Raw genomic sequence first — 19,821 nt, 5'->3', positions numbered from 1 at the left:
TGGAGAGGGGACACCTGTACCTCAGGGACACAGGTGAAGTCCCGTTTACCTTCCTGGTACTTTCCCTGGGGCTTCCCCATTGCCTCGGCAGCTCACTCTTCATCTCCATCTCCCCTGCTGTCTTGGACCCAAGGTGCTCTGCTAAACGGGTGCTTTTCCCGCTCTCTCCTTTCTTTGCACCTCAGCCGAAGACAGAGTGCTCCACACAACTGGGCATGCCTAATAACCAGGGAAAGCTCGGGCTGCAAGAAGAAAGCGTTTGCACCTTTTGCGCTCCCCTCCCCTCTGCAGCTGCCTCCTGCCAGTCAGGTGATCCGACGTGCGGCGCGGCCCAATGAGGGCCCGCAGCCTTCGCGGGGGCCCGGCCTCTCGTGGCGCCACCACCAATGAATGGTTGACGGAGGTGGGACGCGCCCTGTTCCCGCCTCTCCAGTTAAGGCCGCTGGTGTGAGCCGGGGCTCGGCGCGAGAGAGGGACGACGGAAGGGACCGGCAGGTGTGGGCGCGGGGCCGCGCAGCCCGACGGCGAGAGTCGCAGCCGCTCGGTGCATGGGCCAGTGAGGACGCGCGGAGATCCAGTGGCCGCGGCGGAGGCGGAGCAGCGCAGGAGTAAGGCGCTGCCCGGCGACCCTGCGTCCGAGCGAGCGGAACCTTGCGCTTCGCCCGGGGACGGTCCGAAGTCCGCGCTATGGAAGAGGAGAAATATTTGCCTGAGCTGATGGCAGAGAAAGATAGCCTGGATCCATCTTTTGTGCATGCATCGCGCCTTTTGGCGGAAGGTAGGACTTGCCCCCACAAATGGGCACAAACCACTGGCCGCCCGTCTCACCCGCGGCTTGGTTAAGGGAGTGAAGTTGGGGAGGGACGCCTGTCTCCTTCGCAGAAACTGTCCCCCTGAAGATGCTCGCTTCAGAGCTCGGGCGGACAGAGCCCGTTCTTGGGGCGGGCAGCAGTGCTCCTTCTCTACGTCTTAATTTGGGGAAGACCAAAGCTACGAGATGTAATGGCAGTAGTGATGTGACCTGTTAGGATCATTGATGGAGAAACCATAAAGTGTAGCGCGGTCAGCAGGGATATTTTCACTTTGCAGAGGAAAGGGAAATCAGTTTGGAAGTAAATGGTGATCAATGTAGTGTTCTAAGAGCTTCTTAGCTACAAATCAGCATTTTTTTTTTTTTTGCTGCATTTGGAAAGTGATTTTGATACCCTTTATCTAATTACAGCCTTTCCTATGAAAAGTCTTAGAATGAACCTAGATTAAAACTATGCATGTTCGTCAATGTTTGTGAATGTGGCAAAGGCTAAAGTGCTTATCAATTTATTTGAAGTGTGATGATTGGGTACTCTGAGAGATACTGGCTCCTGGGAACACTCCACAATTGATCAACTGTTTTACCAAGTGTGCATTTTCTTTTGTGTACCTGTAATGTTAAAGGTGATTTCATTCCCAGAAGAACATATATATCTTGTCTTTTGCGTTGCATTGAAAGATGGTTTAAACACACACACAAACTTCTGTATGACAGAAATGTTAGCCCAGTTACTACATTCCTCTTGAAATAATGCCATCTATCTGTTAAAGATACAATATCTGTAGTAATTTACACATGCCTTTCTAAACACAACTCCAGATTTTTTTCTTTTATGAATCCTTCATTAATAATGAATTGCTTCATCATCAAATTGACTACAATGCAGTTTTGTAGCTTAGGTTGTTATGGACTTACCTATAGCAAAACTAAAAGTGACAACTTCCTCTCCTTGGCCCTTCCGCATTAAAAGAAGTGTTTTCTTTTTTGAGATGTAATTGTACATGGAAGGAAAAACTGTAATCCTCCATGTAAGATTCAAATAACCACTTGGTTTGTTTAATTTTTTTATTAATAGAGTATTTACAATGAAGTGCAAGGTATTATTTTTGTTTTTGCATACTAAAGAATTAAAGATTTATAATCAAAATCTTGAACGTGTGAAACAGCTAAACTGCTTTTCAAGGAACAAGTTGGCTTTCCAGAGGATTTGGAATGGTAAAAAGCAATTATGCTTACTACTTTCTTGGTTACTGAATGAAAATAATAGAAATTAAGTTGAAAAGTAAAGTCAATTTAAAAATGAAACACTCCCTCTACTTTATTGAAAATAAAGATAATTGCATAAAATAATAGAAATATTGAAAATTAATGAGTTAATAAATGCTTAAGATTGTTCAAAATGATTTAAAACGCAATTAAGCTTTCTGAAATTATTTATTTCAATATATTTTCCAGAATTGTCTTTATTACACTGATCACATCTTTGAAATGAAAAAAAAAAAGTTACGCATTGATCATTTTCTCTGACCTGCTAATTGGAGTTCTCTTTGGGACAGCAGGCTCAATGATTAATTCATCGGTCATTGATGAGAAGCTAGTGGAGTTGGTGTACGTTTCAAAACTGAAGAAATGCATATGAGGAACTCTTAGTAGAGTGCATAAGCATTTCTGTGGCTGGTGAAACGGTCAGAAAAGGCTGTGCCCTTGGTTCCTTAACATTCCATCGTTCCCAGGAACTTGATTTCTTGATACTTAGGAACATGTTTGAATGTACCTTGTAATTTAATTTTTTCCCAGTAGGGGGAAGCATGTCCTGCTTTTGTAAAAAAATAGGAGGAAAAAGCTCCTAAATAGAAAAACATCTAAGTAAGAAACAAAGAGAGATGTTCAAATTTCAGAGAAATAATAATGAGGAAAAGAGAATGGAGGAGGTGATAATTATAATCTTAGACTATATAAAAAGATATGCAAAAAAAGATGCATAAGGTTTACATTAATTCTTTATTTGTACCTGAAGTTCTTTATGTGTACTAATTAAAGAGTATAAAGTGAGTGTCCTTTGGAATCTCTATTAATCTTATTGTACATTTTACATTATAGATCTTTCATTGTTTTTTCAAAGGCCATTTGCCAAGATTTCCAGGTTTTGTTTTAGATCTCTATAGGAGAATATGTTGAGATGATTTTATTTCTCTCACCTGGAAATGCACTGATTGAAGGCAGTGGCTATAAATAAACCTGACATAGATATTCATTTGGAGAGAAGGTGCACACTGAAGTACATTTCAGTCAGTACTGTGCAGACAGTCTCAAGACTGAGTGAGCAATAAAAATGATCCAGATGATTCAGTTCTTCAGAATGATTTTCTGGAAGCTAATATATATATATAAGGTCAGTGATGTAAACCAATGAGCTTTCACAGTGATTTATTTTGCATTTTTGATCGGCGATAAATGCAAATCAGTGCTCCATTGCAACTACTTCGTAAGGCCACAGGGTTAAAAGTACTAGTTTGTTGATTGTAGTTTGTTTTCTTTCACTTGTTTCTGCTATGTGTTTTTGGTAGGTATGATTCTGCGAAAGCTAATGGAAGAACCCATACATTTTGTATATTTGATTGTTACTTAGAAAAGATCTTGAATAATATGGTTTGAAGAGTACTTATAATATGTTTGATTAATTAAAATGATTTTCCTCCTGTGATTATAATATTGTTTAATTATCCATTTGTTATGGAAGGTGCTTTTGAACATGATAAAACGGCAAACTCAGCATGATCCTTAAAGTTCCACTCAGCCTCCGAATTTGCTTGCCAGATGAAATTAGATGAGGTTATTTATATCTATGCTACTTCTGGGAAGTGCACTAAACTGTGAATCCAGATACCTGGATTTTAATGCTGCTTTTGCCTAAACAGAATGTTGATAAACTTCTCTTCCCCCAGGCCCTGTTGTCTCTGAAATTAAGGAATTGAACTAGATGATGTATAGGTTTCTTTGTAGTCCCAGACTTAATTAGAATTACAAAGTTCTCTAGTCTGCCAGATTTCCTAACCTGACTTCTTCACGAGTATTGGTAGATTCATCATTTTTTAGATTGACTGATCAAATGGGGAAGTCAAATATTGCCAAATGTCCCAACAGTTAAAATGTTATTTTAAAAACATTAGGTGCTATTTTAAAATTTGGGTGAAAAGCGTGGCCTTCCGTCTAGGATTGGCCTACATGTTTGCTGAGATAGATGAACTTTTAAAACTATGAGAGAAACAGGGAATAATATTTATCACAAATGCTGACTTGCAGTGATTTAACTACATGTAGATTCTCAGTAAGAATCATTATTTAATTAGGTTGTATTCCCCAAAATATTCTCCACAAAACATAAAGAGTTCTTAAATTAAGGAAAGGTATTGGTATAATGTCCAAATAGCTTCTGATAAAAAATAGCATACATGTGACTTTCCTTTTGATTAATGTAACCCCTTTTTTTCCTCCTCATGCATTTGGGATAATCTGGTTTTTTAAATAAAAAATAACAATTGGCCAAAAAAATAATTTCAAGATATTTTTGATTTTCAATTAAGACACATTTATGAAACAGTGGAAAAACTCTGCTTTAGCAAACAAGACACTTGGGACAGAGTGTTGACACTTCTGTGTACTGTGAAATATGGGATATGTCATTTATCTCCTCTCTGATTCTCCGTTTTTTCAGCTGTAAAACAGGAAAAGTTGTATCTACCACCCATGGTTATTTGAAGGTTAAAAAAAATTCTGTTGTGATAATATAAGCAGTATTTTATACAAACATAAATAGATTTTTATACAAATGTAACATAAACAGAAATCACACAAATATAAGATGATGCTTTTAAGATTTTCTTTAACATTTTAATGGCATTGTGGACTTGACCTCAACTTGAAGCTTGGCTTTTCAGAAAATAAGCACTGCCTTTACTCTTTGGATCATTGCTGAGTGAAATTTGAACTTATAGAGCAAATTATGAAATGTTATCTTATGAAAAATTATTCCAATCAGGGTTTTTAAATACTGTGTCCCTTCTGTTCCCAATGGTCCCTTTCAGTGTTTTACCTGAGCTTGATTAGCCCTTGTCCCGTGTCTTTCGAGGGTCATTCCAACCTCCTCAGGTCTCCTCATAAACCCACATGTCCTTCACTCTTGGCAGCTGATTTCATCTTCTGTTTTAGTAGGAAATGGATATATCTCTTCTGACGTTATTCAACCTCCCATCACCTAAATTCCTCCATAATCCTCCTTACTGTCCTTCATTCCCAGAAGATGAAATGTTTCTTTTCTGCTCTAGGCTGACTTGTACACCAGTATCCTTCCTTGACCCCAATGCTCATCACGTCTTCCAGGCTCGTTCCGTAGTTCTGTCCCTTCTTTAGTATCTCCACTTTCCGTCTTCCTCTTCGCTCTTTTATTGTAGCAGCCTGTAATTGATCCAATCTGAATAACTTAAAACATTAAAATATTTTTTTCACTCACCAAAAGTAACCAAAATAATCTCTCTCGATACTCCCTTGTTTCCTTCAAGTTTCCAATAATATTACTCTTTACTAGCTGCCTCACTTTCTCAGTTGACCTCTTCAAAACTCTTCATTCTGGCTTTTGTCCTCATCATTGTCCTAAAACCAGTGACCTGGAGAAAGAATCATCTCCTAATTGCCAAATCCAATAAAATCTTTCTGACCTCTCATCAGGTCTCTTGGCTGCAGTTTCAACTGTTGGTCTTGTTCCAATTTCTTGGCTTTCTCCTTGGCTTCCAGGCACTACAATACTACTGGTTTTACTCTTCTGTGTTTCTTATCCTCACCACCCTTTATCTGTCTTCTCCCTTCCTCAGCAATGCTGCCAGAGTGAGTCACTCAAAGTCAAAGTTTTTGACCACGTCACACTTTTTAATAATATTCTCTTTTTGGCAGGCCTCCTCTAATACCATGCCAACATCGGGAGAGACACCTGCAGGTGGAGGTGAAGGTCCGGGTTCCCCACTAGGCATCCATCGATATCATTCTGGCCAGGAGGGGGAGGCACACCATGTTACTGCTTCCTACATGCAGCCCCAGGGACACCAGTAGAAGAAGGGAGGCCTCACTGCTGCTGGAGCATGATGAAAATTCCAGTAGAGTGAGACCTCTGACACCACCCTGGCTTGGAGGGAGAAGGGCACCTTATTGCTGTTCATAAAGGGGAAGTCCAGGATTTCCCCATAACCTACACTGCAGGACACATCCTTACTGTGGGTGGAAGTGAAGTCCCTATTCTTTATCTAGTCTTTTCTGATTCCAGCCAGAGGGGAAAACATATCTCTTTACAGTTGGGTGAGGTTGGAAGTCTAGGCTTCTCTGCTTAACCTTTCTTGACAAAGGTGAGCATGAGACACTGTTCTATTTTGTTTTTCTTCTTTCTTTCTGTATTATTTGGCTGGAGAAGGATGTTTGAAAGTTTTCTATCATGCTAGGTTGCTCTTTTTCTAGTCTGGCTAGCAGGCCTCTGTTGAGGCTTTTTTTTTTTTTTCTTTTTGTCTGCTTCTGTTGACTTTTCTGGTTTGCCAGCCTTTCTAGTATGCACTTTGATGCATCTGAGGCACAAGAAAAACTAAGGAAACTACTCCCATCTCATTCCTGGGTCTTGTGGTACCTAGCCAGCCATTTTCCTTTTTCCCCCTTTTGTTACTGAACCCGGAAGTCAGATTTGTGTGTCTGATGCACAGTAAGCCAATCTCTAAGTCACCAGGTTTGAAGCAGAGAAAGTTTATTCTCAGAAGAGCAGCCCAACAAGAAGGCAGGGGGTTGGTCCGAAATCTGCCTTGTCGTTGTTGACTCTAGGGACTATGGGTCTAGCAAGGTATGTGTGGGTTAGAACAGGAACTGGGTGGGCTTGAAACATCTTCACAAGGAGAGGCTCAAAAGTTTTGAGATTGTGTGCTGTTTTGGACACGTAGGCTCCATTCCGGGGTCCTGGTGGGTTACAGTTATATCTGCAAATTAGGCGTTATCAAGTAGCCTCCATCCCTGGTTCCTGTAGGTAGTATTGGAAAAAAATAACAAAAAGCAAAGTTAATAATTCTTTTTTTTTTTTTTTTAAAGATTTTATTTATTCATTCGACAGAGACAGAGACAGCCAGCGAGAGAGGGAACACAAGCAGGGGGAGTGGGAGAGGAAGAAGCAGGCTCATAGCGGAAGAGCCTGATGTGGGGCTCGATCCCATAACGTCAGGATCACGCCCTGAGCTGAAGGCAGACGCTTAATCGCTGTGCCACCCAGGCGCCCCCAAAGTTAATAATTCTTGCACAGCTGTGGAGGAATGTGCCTATGTGCAGCATGTGAGGTTATAATGGAGGAAAAGCCTAGAAAAGGTTTACATGAATAAAGAAGCATATACATGGGCTCACTTTCACAAACATAGAAGTTTGTTTCATATATAATATTCAGTCCCTACTCATTTATGTATTTTAATTTATTTCTTCATAAAATTTTCTTGTGAGGGGCACGTGGGTGGCGCAGTTAAGTGCATTCGACTCTTGGTTTCGGCTTAGATTGTGATCTCAGGATCATGTGATCAAGCCCCAAGGGGGCTCTGTGCTCAGTGCAGAGTCTGCTTAAGACTCTCCCTGTGTTCCTTCCCCCTCCTCCTCGGGCTCTCACACGCGTGCTCTCTCTCTCTCTTTCTGACTCTCTCTCTAAAATAAATAAATGAATCTTTTGAAAAAATGAAATTTTCTTGTAAATGCGTGTTAGGTGTTGTACATTCATATTTCATTAACTAAATATATGCAAATGAGCATGACCGGGATAAGCCCATCCGGATAATGGGTGCAATATTTTTCTTTATCTTATTTCAAAAAGACTTTGTGACAGGGTATATGAACTGAGAACGAAGTGTGGTCTGATCATTATTCTTAGTTTCTGTTTAAGTGTACAATCTAGATTGAAGCTCTTTGTTCCCATAGCAGCTGTAGAAGGGAAAGAAGTTTTAGAGATAGTTTTTAGAAACCTTTGGAAATAACTATGGTATTGCCCACTTTTCTTATGCCCTTATTTGAACACCTGATTTGATCTCCTTTTTTTGTCTGATTATATAAGAAACATGTTTTAATTGGAATTATATTCTGACACCAGTTTATTTTTTAAAGCTGTAAACAGTGAAAGATTTAATATATTCGGAGATTGAGATATGATCATTTTTCTCACAAAAATGGTTAATTTCAATAAGTGTGATATGAAAATAGAGTTATTAAAAATAATAGTGTACTGGTTGATAACTGATTTCCCAAATTGTTAGCAAATACCTATGCTGTATGACTTCTTCCTTTTCTCAATATTGTATATTTTTTTAATAAACATGATTGCATGTTTTATTTGTTAAAAACTTGAGAAGTCATAGCCAAGCATCCTGTTGCTCAATCATACCAACTATTTTGGGAAACAAGTCATTTGTAGCATATCCTCCATTGCTTACCTTTGTCTCTTGAACACTACTTCCAAAAAGATTTTGCAATGGAGAGAGGTAATAAACATTTGAGAACACCAGAATGACAACTTTTTAGGCCATTTACTATAGATACCCTTATAGTTTACAGTTTGGGGGATGAATCCCATTGGATTAGGATTCTACCACCTTTAACTCTATAATCACACATCAATGTGCGTTGGTACCATTTGTCTGCAATACATGCTGTTGGTATTTAAAGAGGTATTAGAGGTTTAGTTTATTGGTTTTTAAATAATCTGTGGGAGATTCAGCATATACATAAGATACAAATAGCAGCACATGGGAATATCTGCTAGGTTTTACAGACCAATGACATCGTGGGGATTCATGACTCTTGTTGGTTATGGTTATCATAGATTCTTCATCATTGTCATTGCTGTCAACATTTATTGGAAGATTACCCCTTTGTCAGACACTGTACTAGATGTTTTGCATGGTAATGCAAATTAATCCATCTACCAAACCTTTGTGTTAGTTATTACTATCATCCTGGTTTTACAAATGAGAAAAATGAAGAATTAGGGAAGTCAGTTTATCTCAAGTCACACAGCAAATCAATTGTAAATCTGAACCCCAGGCTGTCTTGCCCAGAGACCACGTGTAACCATTGCACTGTACTGCCTCTTGGGAAAGAGACACATTTTAGGCAGACTTTGAAGGAAGGGCAGATATTAATATGCAAAGTATGCCTAGGAGATCAGCATGGCTGTTGCTATTTACTTATGAAATGGGTTCCTGAATGCAAGTATTGGATGAATTATTTCACAATATTGTTAGGTAAGTATAAAATATAGAAGGTTAGTAAATTTATAAATGGGGAAATTTTCCTAAGTACAGAATTGGTTTAAAGATTATTGAGATAGCGTAAATTTTCTGAATGTCTTATATTGACAATGATTTCTGAGGGAGTTTGGTGATGAGGCGGCAAGACACAGGAGAACATTATCCACTTTTTTTTTTTTTTTTTTCCTTTTCGAATCCAAAAAGTGACTGGAGAACTTTGTGTGATTTGCTGAGGCATTTTTCTTTCCGTGTTTTTTAGAGAACTGCTTACATTTGCCGAATTCTTCTAGGGAAGAAGAACAGCTATAGTTCCTTTCTTGGTGTCTTGAGGTGGTATTGGTTTTGTTTAAAATCTGGAAGTGGGCAAATTTCACATGTGGTCAGAAACAGATAACTCAGCAACATGCCTTGATTAAAATGTTATCTATAGGTTCCGAGGTTTTAGGATTTAATAACTTTGAAACAGATTGGTTGGTATTATTACACTGTTATCAAAATGGCACAATTGATGCCTATTTCCTTTAAAATATTAAAGATTAGATTTTACTCTTCTAATAGAAAAGCAGAATGAATGTGTTTTCTCTAGAGTGTAGATATTTTTAGCAGGTTTATAGAATTGTATGTAAGAAAATGATGGGCCCTGGCTACAACTCAGAAGAGGGAGCCTCTGTGACAGAAACTCAGTGAAGGGGCTGAGGGAGAAGAAATTTGTTAATTCGAGAATAGAGGGATGACTAAAGTAATAGCTTGTTTTATTGAACTTACACCCTGGCTCAGGTTCTTGCATTATATCCCAAAGACAGGTAATACTGTGCCTATGTTATGGGGAGAGATAAAGAGGCAGATTAGAGGGTAGCATACTCAATTTGTTTTTTTTAAGAAGTAAGAGGTTATATAAATGTTCAGTTATAATATAAAAGACTGTCAAAAAGCAACCATCAAACATTGAAGCATTAAACAATATTGAAGAGTATTACTTGTTTAAGAGAATACCAAGAACATGGTTTGAATAAGTTTTAGAGGAGTTAAATACCTGTTACTATAGAATTTATTGTTTGCTTTAAAATAATTTTCTCCAGGAAATTTAAGGAATTTGATCGATCAGAAATTTGATTTACATGCAGCAATATACTCATTACATAAAACAACACTATAAATGCAAACAGTAGATGGATGACTACATAATAGAATGCATTTCTTATATGCTTTTAGGCTTGTAAATATTATTTAAGTGGGAAATTTAAGTGAGTGTTAAATTGAATTAAATACCATCCATGTCTCCAGATAGTCTAAGTTTTTCTTTCTGGAAGGAAAAAAAACAAAAAACAAAAAAACAAAACAACTAGAAGCTGCCTTTTTATCCATCCAAGATCTGGTGGAAGAGGAGGGCTTTAAGGAATTGTGTGAAGATGAAAGAACATTTGGTATGCTGAGGCAGATGGCGTTTTATTATACGATATTGTTTTGGAATGGACTTTGGGATGATAGATGGCTGTGCATTAAGCTAGTATTCTGAAATTAGTGAAAGATTAGAAATTATATCCACATAAGGAAAATCTAGTAGAATAAACCGTTATGATAATTAAAAGCCACTTAATGGAATTAGATGGAAGTGATAAGTGTTTGGAATGAGTTGCAGTAAGCCAAATGGTTTCTCTTTGAGTAAAATAAGTAGAGTGTGTGTGTGTGTGTGTGTGTGTGTGTGGTAAGCATATACTGGACATAGGTAAAGCAGTACAGACTTGGTTCACTCCTTTTTTTATTATCTGTGCTCTTTTTTACCATCTGAGACTTACACTTGAATTGAGGAAGGAACAAGAGTTATAGTTAATTAAATAAAGGCACCTGGGTGGCTCACTTGGTTAAGTGTTTGCCTTTGGCTCAGGTGGTTATCCTAGGGTCCTGGGATCGAGTCCCACATAGGGCTCCCTGCTCAGCGGGGAGCCTGCTTCTCCCTCTGCCTCTGCCTTTCTCTTTCTCTCTGTCTCTCATGAATAAATAATAATAATAAAAGAGTTACAGGCAATTAAATAAATAATTTCCATAGCATCTGCAAAATGCAGTGATAAAATAAATAGCTGATGCTTTAGGAGTGCTCGGTAGGGCACTTGAAGGAGTCTACTGAAGTCATGGCAGTCTCAGTAGGAAGGGGCATGTTAGTTGAGGTCTAACAAATAAGTAGCATATAGCCAGGATTCAGTGAAGAAGGATCTAGAAGTACATGGCTACAGCAAACAACATTTCCAAAGCCTGAAAAGAAAGAGAACATTTATTTGAATAGGAATAGGTTAAGTGTGACGTTGTGATTTATAATAAAAAGTACATATTTGGTCTTCTCTGGTGTTTCTGGCACAGAGCTCCTAAAACTTTTGGAATTTCCTGAGTACAGCCATAAAAGTTGTCTTTTATTATGTTAATGAAGTGCGTTTTCAAACCCGCCTAAAAGGGTGGGGGCTGGTTTTCAGAAGAACCAACCTGTGATTAGTGGGTTATAACTTTCAGTACCACCCCCACTGACCTTCCAGAAAGGAAAAAGGCGGAGTGGAATCAATTGCCAGTGGCGAGTGATTTAAGCATGTAATGAAGCCTCCATAAAAACCCTAAAGGACTGGGTCAGAGAGCTTCCTGGTTAGTGAACTCATGGAAATTTGGGGAGAGCACTGAGCTCAGGGGGATCATGGAAGCTCTGCCCCTTTTCCCCCATACCTTGCCCTATGCATCTCTTCCATCTGGCTGTTCCTACGTTATATCCTTTATAATAAGCTGGCAATCTAATAACTAAGATGTTTTTGTGGGTTCTGTGAGCTACTCTGGCAAATTAATCAAACTTGAGGAGACTATGAGAACTTCTGGTTATAGCTAGTCTGTGAGAAGTGCAGGTAGCAACCCAGATTTGCAACTGGCATCTGAAGGCCAAGGAAGGGATGACTGGAATCTACAGGTAACAACCTGCGCCTGCAATTGGTGTCTGAAGTGGGGAGGTGACAGTCTTGTAGGATTGAATCCCTAACCTGTGGAATCTGATATTATCTCTGGCTATAGTGTCAGAATTGCTTGTGCTAATGTGGGAGGGAATTCCCCCCCCCCCCCAACTTTGGACTTGGGTCCAGAGATCCAAAAGATTAAGTATGTTTGGAAAATACAGTAAAAGAGAAAGCATCAAGAAAAGTGGGTCTAAAGAGAATGGTAGAAGCTTAGTACACATATCTTATAAACTACTGTGTTAAGAAGTTTGGATTTATGCCAAAAGTAATGGTAAATCATTTAAAGGTTTTAAAAAGGGCGGGTGTGATAGCAGAGTTTAATTTAAAGCCTAAAGTGGCTGCGGTATTGGAGAATGGAATCAACATGGGCAGGCCACCGGATAGCTAAAGCCACAATCCAGGAGAAAAGTTATGATGACCTGAATTCAGATAACGTGAGTACAGATGTGAAGAAGTGGACATAACTAATAGAAATTTAGCAGGTAAAATATAAAGATTCAGATTGGATAGAGGGGATGAAAAATAAAGGATGGTCAAGGCTGTTGTCTGGGTTGCTCCTTTGTAATGGTGGTATCAGTTGGGTAATGGTTTAAATGTGGTATCAGTTACTAAAATAGGAATTAAAAAGAGTTTAATGCTGAGTTCAGGTGGATATACATACATATACATGAAAATGCACTTAAGGAGTTGGGTTCAGAGAAAGATCTGTGCTACCCGTAATGGTTTCATTAGCATATAGGTGATAATTGACCTTGGGAGTAGAAGAGCTCACCTAGGGGGAGAGCATATGGAGTACAACAGGAAGGAGACTTAGGATAAAACTCTGAGGAATGTCAGCATGTAAGAAGAGATAAGAGAAAAATAGTCTGCAAAGTTGACTAAAGGGAGTTTCCTAGAATATAGGTAGGAAAGATAAGTAAGTTCAGTGTCAGGTAAATAGAGTATTGGGATGATGAAGGATTTGGTTGATATTTTCAAGTGCTGCAGATGGGCCAATTAAAACAAAGATTAAACATTTCTTTTTTAAAATTTAAACTCAAGTTAGTTAATATATCGTGTATTATTAGTTTCAGGACTAGAATTTAGTCATTCATCAGGTGCATATAACACCCAGTGCTGATAACATCATGTGCCCTCCTTAATGCCCATCACCCAGTTACCCCATCCCCCCACCTCTCTCCCCTCCAGCAACCCTCAGCTTGTTCCCTATTGTTAAGAGTCTCTTATGGTTTGCTTCCCCCTCTGTTTTTATCTTATTTTATTTTTCCTTCCTTTCCCCTATGTTCATCAGTTTTGTTTCTTAAACTCCACATATGAGTGATATCATATGGTATTTGTCTTTTACTGACTGACCTATTTCACTTAGCATTAATATACTGTAGTTCCATTCATGTCATTGCAAATGGCAAGATTTCATTCTTTTTGATGGCTGAATAATATTCCATTATATATATGTGTATATATATATATATATATATATACACACACACACGTGTGTATATATGTGATATGTATATCACATATACATACCACATATATACCATATATATATACACCATATATATACATATATATATACACACACCATATATATACACCATTGTTATATATATACACACACACACACATACACACACACCAAATCTTTTTTTTTTTTTTTTAAGATTTTATTTATTTATTTGACAGAGAGAGACAGCCAGCGAGAGAGGGAACACAAGCAGGGGGAGTGGGAGAGGAAGAAGCAGCCTCCTAGCGGAAGAGCCTGATGTGGAGCTCGATCCCAGAGCACCACGATCACGCCCTGAGCCGAAGGCAGACGCTTAACGACTGAGCCACCCAGGCGCCCCCAAATCTTTTTTATCCATTCGTCTGTCGATGGACCTCTGGGCTCTTACCATGTTTTGGCTATTGTGGACATTGCTACTATATACATTTCTTCTAATGGATTTGGCAAAAAAGAACAAGTTGAGAGAGGTGATGGAGAAAATCTCAAATTTCTTCAGCTTGAGGAGTGAATAGTAAGACTATGAGAGAATGAGGTTGGAAAACTCTCTGAGGAACTTTGACTTCATAGAGGAGGAGAGCAAGGAGTAATTTGTTGAACTATAAGGAATATAAAATGTTTAATTATTTTAACCTAAAAACAGCAATTTTGTAAGGTTTAACATATATGGGGGATAGAGGCATTTAAGTGTAGTGGTTAACAGCATAGATGCTGGAACTAGACTCCCTAGGTTCAAATTTTATTCTTGTAATTAAAGATCTGTATTATTTTGCGTGAGTTACTTTCACCTCTCTATGCCTCTTTTCCTCATGTGTAAAATAAAGACACTGATAGTTCTAAACTAACAAGACAATGACAGCCAAGCCCTATTGTTTCTTTGGCTCAGTTTAAATTACGATGTAATTCCTAGACTGCTCCATCTCTGTTTTCCATTCCCTCTGCCTCCACCTTGCTTCCTTTCTTAGTGTTACGTGGAACATCCTTATATAAAACTACATCTCCTATCATAAAATTGTCAAATTAATCCTTACTCTTTTTCTCAGACTGTCTTTGAACTTGAGTCTTTCCTTATCCCAAAGCCATTGCATGCACCTATTTTTTCCTTTGACAGCTCTTATTGACTTGTTGGCATATACAACTTCGTTGACCATTGCCACTTTCTTGATATACTTTCCCCCTTGAATTTGTGATTCTACCATCAATATAGGAATTTACCACTTTTGTTCTAATCAGTGAAGCTATGATGCACTGTGAGCGTGAGATGGGTGCCAAATCTACTTGTCCTTAAAGCTTGTACTATGAGCATTTCTCCACACTCAGTGACATTATAGTATGAAAAGATACATGGGTTTGTTTCAGGACTGGAGGAAATATGGATTCTGTTGGACCTGAAAGAAAACGTGCTTATACAAAATTTTAATTATAAATTTTAAGGTTAAACATTCCTTTTGAAACATTTATTATGTGTGTGTATTTATATGGTATTTCTTAATCTGGAATGTGGTAAAACGTGTAAGAGCCACTGTTATAGTAGAAAGAACACATCTAGTGAAGTCAGAATACTAGTGTTTGGGTCCCAGATCTACTACTTGGTTGCTTTGTGACTGTGAGCAAATTTCTAAATCTCTTTGAACCTGTATGTCCTCATCTATCAAATAGGCGGGCTCTTGCAGACTATATCATAGACCAACCAATCATCTCATGAATCCTATGCAAGGGTATGTGCAGTATTTATCCAATGGCAGAAATCAATGAAGATTCTTTTCTTTACTCCACTTTTCCTGGTTTGCTTACTTTAAAAAAAAAATTGAGACAAATTTTATGAACAGTGAAATACATTTTTTAGGTATACAATTTGATGACTTTTGATGGAGAACATTTCCATCAGCCCAGAGACTTTCCTTACCTCCCCCTTCCCATTAGTCTTCATTTCCTTTGCCAACCACTATCCTGTTTTCTACTCTTTTAGATTACTTTGACTCTTCTTTGACTTTATATAAATGGAATACTAAACTACATACACTTCCTTCTTAAGTTCATTGTATTTTTGAAAGTCATCCATGTTTTTGCACTTATCAATAATTATATATTTTTTCTTGCCGAGTAGTGTTCCATTGTATAGATATGTCACAATTTGCTTTTATTCAATCTCTTGTGGTTGGACATTTGGGCTGTTTTCAGTGTTACTGTATTATGAATAAGCTGCTACGAACGTTCCTGTGCAATTTTTTTTGTGAACATATGTTCTCTTTACTTGAAGTGGGATTGCAGGGTCTTAGAATATATATGTGTAGTTAGACTTATATTATATGGTATTGCCAAATAGTGTTCTAAAATGATTGAACTATTTCACCTTCCATCAGTGATGTATGAAAACTCTGGTGGTTCCACTTCCTTACCAACATTTGAAGTTCCCAGGCTTCTTAACAACAGTTATTCTAGTGGTTTCAAGTGCTAACTTAACTGTTGTTTTCGTTTGCATTTCCTTGATGATTAATGATGCTGAGCATGTTTCCATGTACTTTTTGGCCATTTGTATGTATTCTCTTATTTGAAACGATTGGTTAGAATGTTGACAAAATTTATTTGGATTTTTGATTTTTTTATTGTTGTGGGAATTATTTGTATGTTCTGGATTTGCATCCTTTGTTAAATGTATGTGCTGCAAATATTTTCTCCCAATGTGTGGCTTAGCTTTTAATTTTCTTAAGTGTCTTTTGCAAGGCAGAAGTTATTAATTTTTCCTGAAGTCTGATTTATTATTTATCATTTTTTTCTTTATGCTTAGTGTTGTTTGTGTCCCCTCAAAGAAATCTTTGCCTTTCTCAAGGTCCCAAAGATCTTCTAATATTTTCTTCTGGAAGCTTTTTGGTTTTAACCTTTAAGTATAAGTAGAAGTAATTTTTCTATTGGTGTCAAGATAGGGTCAAAGTGCTTTCTTTTTTTTTCTTTTTTTTTTTTTTTAAGATTTGGATACCCAGTTGTTTTAGTATTGTTTGCTGGAAAGCTTTTCCTTTGCTCATCGTTGTGTTTAAGTGTTTGAATATGGAGTGTAAATAGGTAGGATGACTATATAGTGCTTAAATGCATGAAATATAGAAAAATAAAGATCATAGTGTTCACGTATGTGAACTGCCTTACAATATTGACCCACCATGTGTCTATTCCAATACAAAAAGAAATGACTGCCTTAGAATTATTACGCATGCCATGTGTTTATACTGTGCTATAAAATGATATGTAACTATATGAAATTTTTGCCTTTCCCTCGGAATTTAGAACATAATTCTTGAAGAAAATATGAATACACTTTTCTTATTATAATTGAGGTGAAGACTAGCCAGCCATCTTAGAGGCGTTGGTGTTTACTGAATCTGACAAGTATAGCATTCTGCCAATGAAGATGGAAGGTATTTGCTGTTTATGAGCAGTAGTGATAGCCATTAAAATTTGAGCACTTGCACTGTCCTGAGTTGCAAAGTAGGTTCTAGTATCACAAAATAGGGAATAGTGTACACATTAAACATTTCATTTAAAAAGACCATATAATTTTAGATAACAGGTTATATGCTTTTTCTATTTTTTCAAGAAAAGAGCATATTTTACTGAAACAATATATTGTACAGGATTGACAACCTTATTCTGGGTGAAAAAAATACACCTGTACATGAACAGTGGAGACCTACATCTACATCCAAAGTGATAGCCCATTTATTATCTCTTGATCTTCAATGGCATATTAACTGCCAGCATTGCTATCACCCTGAAATGCGACATAAAGTTTTTGAAATTGCCCAAGGGCGTAAGTGACTGGTGATTTTACGTTAATCCCTAAAGCATAGGTACCAAACCACTATCATTTTGTAAACACGTAGGTACTCATCATGTCAACACTAATAACCAAAAGGAAGATTTAACAATGATCCAGACTGACAGACTATATCAGTGCTGGCATCTGACAAAGTAATTCTTGGGGGAGTGTGTTTATACAGGCAGGAAGGCAACTCCCTGAAGGAAAATGATCATGTTGTGGGGTTTAGGGATGCAGTGGGCAATTTCTGTTTGCATTTGGACAGGAATAAAAATGGATTTAGATCCCATCAAGTGATATAGCATAGTGAAGTACTGAAATGTGTTCCCATGGGGGTATTTAGAACCTCCTATAGAAAGTTATGAGAAAAGGATAAAATAACTGTTTTGTTTTCCTCAAAAGATATATATTGATATGTCCTTGGAAATGGAGGTTTTGATTAGATGACTTATGAATATTCATTTTATTTTATATTTTAAAAATTTCATGGTGAAATTTCATTCCTTATATTACCATAAAGAAAAATGGCTTTTGAAATTTATCTGAACAATATGTTAGAATGTATGATTTATATTAAGAGTAGTCCATAGAGATATATATATATTTATTTATTTATTTATTTATTTATTTATATTTCTTTTATTTATTTTTTTTAAAGATTTTTATTTATTTATTTGACAGAGAGAGACAGCCAGCGAGAGAGGGAACACAAGCAGGGGGAGCGGGAGAGGAAGAAGCAGGCTCTTAGCAGAGGAGCCTGATGTGGGGCTCGATCCCAGAGCACCGGGATCACGCCCTGAGCCGAAGGCAGACGCTTAACGACTGTGCCACCCAGGCGCCCCCATAGAGATTTTTAAATCTGTGAAATAAACTGTCTTTTTATATATGTATCAAACTTTTACAACATTAGTCAGTTTAAGATTCATGTTGGGTGAATAGGAAAGAATGAAGTCTCTGATGCATCCAGTGTTTAGCATTAGTAGCTCATTTGGACCAGTCCCAATTAGAAATGAAAAAGTAAGTACAACTTTCTTAGACACATTTTGCTTTTAGTCCCTAATAACTAATATTATATTGATGTTTTGGAATCTTCTCTAAGTTTGTTTTGACCTCTGTTCTCTTAAAACGATCCCTTTCTTTGAGCTCTGTGTTCTTAGACCCTTGTTCACCTGGCTGCAACCAAATGGATGAGTGGCTACCTAATTCTTTCTGGTGAGAAATTGGCATTAAAGCTGGGAAGAAGCCAACCAGTTTGGACTGGTTCCCAGTACAGAGGAAATGTAAACTCTGGAATTGGAGGTCTAATCTTTAGACAGCGCAAAACAGGTGTACAGAGTGAGGCTGATATGAGAGATAAGTTCCCGAATTTCCTTTCTGAGAAATTCAAGGGGCTCATCTGACCTTGGTTCCTTGAGAAACCCCAGAATTTTTCCAAGATATGCAGTTTTCTGATAATTATTTAAGATAGCTCCAATTGCAGCTAAAATAACCTGGACTAAGGGAAAATAGAACTGGTCTGAGGATAATAGCAATCTCTAATGATGTTTAAGTTTGGGTTCCCATAAAAGCAGACCCTGAGATGAGGATCTGAATGTAGGAACTTACTTTTACTAGATAATTGTCAGCACTGAAATGAATTAAAATGTCAGAGCAACTTTAATATATTAGTCTCCAAAGAGTTAGCATTTTTCTTTGTTTGAATGCTGGTGAGTCTAATTATAATTATATCTAAGTTAAAATGCCTGTATAATATACACCATTATTTAAAATGTTTCTTTTTTAAACCCTCCTAATCCTAAGAAATGGAAATAAAAAGACAAAGAACACAGTTACTACTTTGTCCTATTCTCTTTGACATCTTCAGTGTTGATGGTATGCTAGGATAAATATGTATTTCAGATTTGCCCTGTATTCCTTTTTGGGTGAAGTGAAGTTCAAACTTATTTACCAATAGTTGTGTGCATAATGTCTTAAAATTTTCTCCAGAAATAGACCTTGAAAAAAATATTGGAGTCCAAGTAATTTATTTTGGAGATGATTTCAAGAAATGGGGAAGTTATACATGAAAGAAAGGCAGCCAAAAAACAATTTTTTTTTTTTAAAGCAAATTGCTAGTTGAGGCAACTGATGCTTAATCACACCAGGAAATTTTGGGAGCCAGTGTAAAACATACCCATGCTGAGGGATGAGGGAACTAGAGTATTCACACCAAATCCTATTAGCTATTCGTTGACAGTAGCTCCTAGGGAGCATTAATTTCCTGACACGTCATGCTTGTCACTTGGAGGCAAAAAGCAAGCTCTTGACAGCCAGCGCCAGCGCTTAGGCAGGAATGTATAGGCGCTGGCTGTTGGAAGTTCTGCAGGTGTGCCTTGAAGTTGAAAGGATGAGGGAAATTGGGCAAGCAC

The 19,821-nt window shown here is 37.6% G+C and overlaps 1 protein-coding gene across 2 annotated transcripts in view; it reads left to right on the top strand.

Moving 5' to 3' along the window:
- The first annotated feature begins 412 nt into the window (after positions 1-412).
- Positions 413-19,821, top strand: part of KHDRBS2 (KH RNA binding domain containing, signal transduction associated 2) — a 540,418-nt gene continuing 521,009 nt past the window's right edge. Inside the window, exon 1 of one of the 2 annotated variants that reach the window (XM_044387131.3) lies at positions 413-778. In XM_044387131.3, the coding sequence (XP_044243066.1) occupies positions 688-778 (91 nt within the window). In that variant the 5' untranslated portion in view covers positions 413-687. The remainder of the gene's footprint in view (positions 779-19,821) is intronic. The other variant, XM_057303916.1, reaches the window with a different exon arrangement.

The sequence above is a fragment of the Ursus arctos genome, unplaced genomic scaffold, assembly GCF_023065955.2.
Source record: "Ursus arctos isolate Adak ecotype North America unplaced genomic scaffold, UrsArc2.0 scaffold_29, whole genome shotgun sequence".
Classification (NCBI taxonomy): Eukaryota; Metazoa; Chordata; class Mammalia; order Carnivora; family Ursidae; genus Ursus; species Ursus arctos.
Note: the sequence above shows the minus strand (reverse complement) of the source record. Positions and strands in the feature narration are given on the sequence as shown.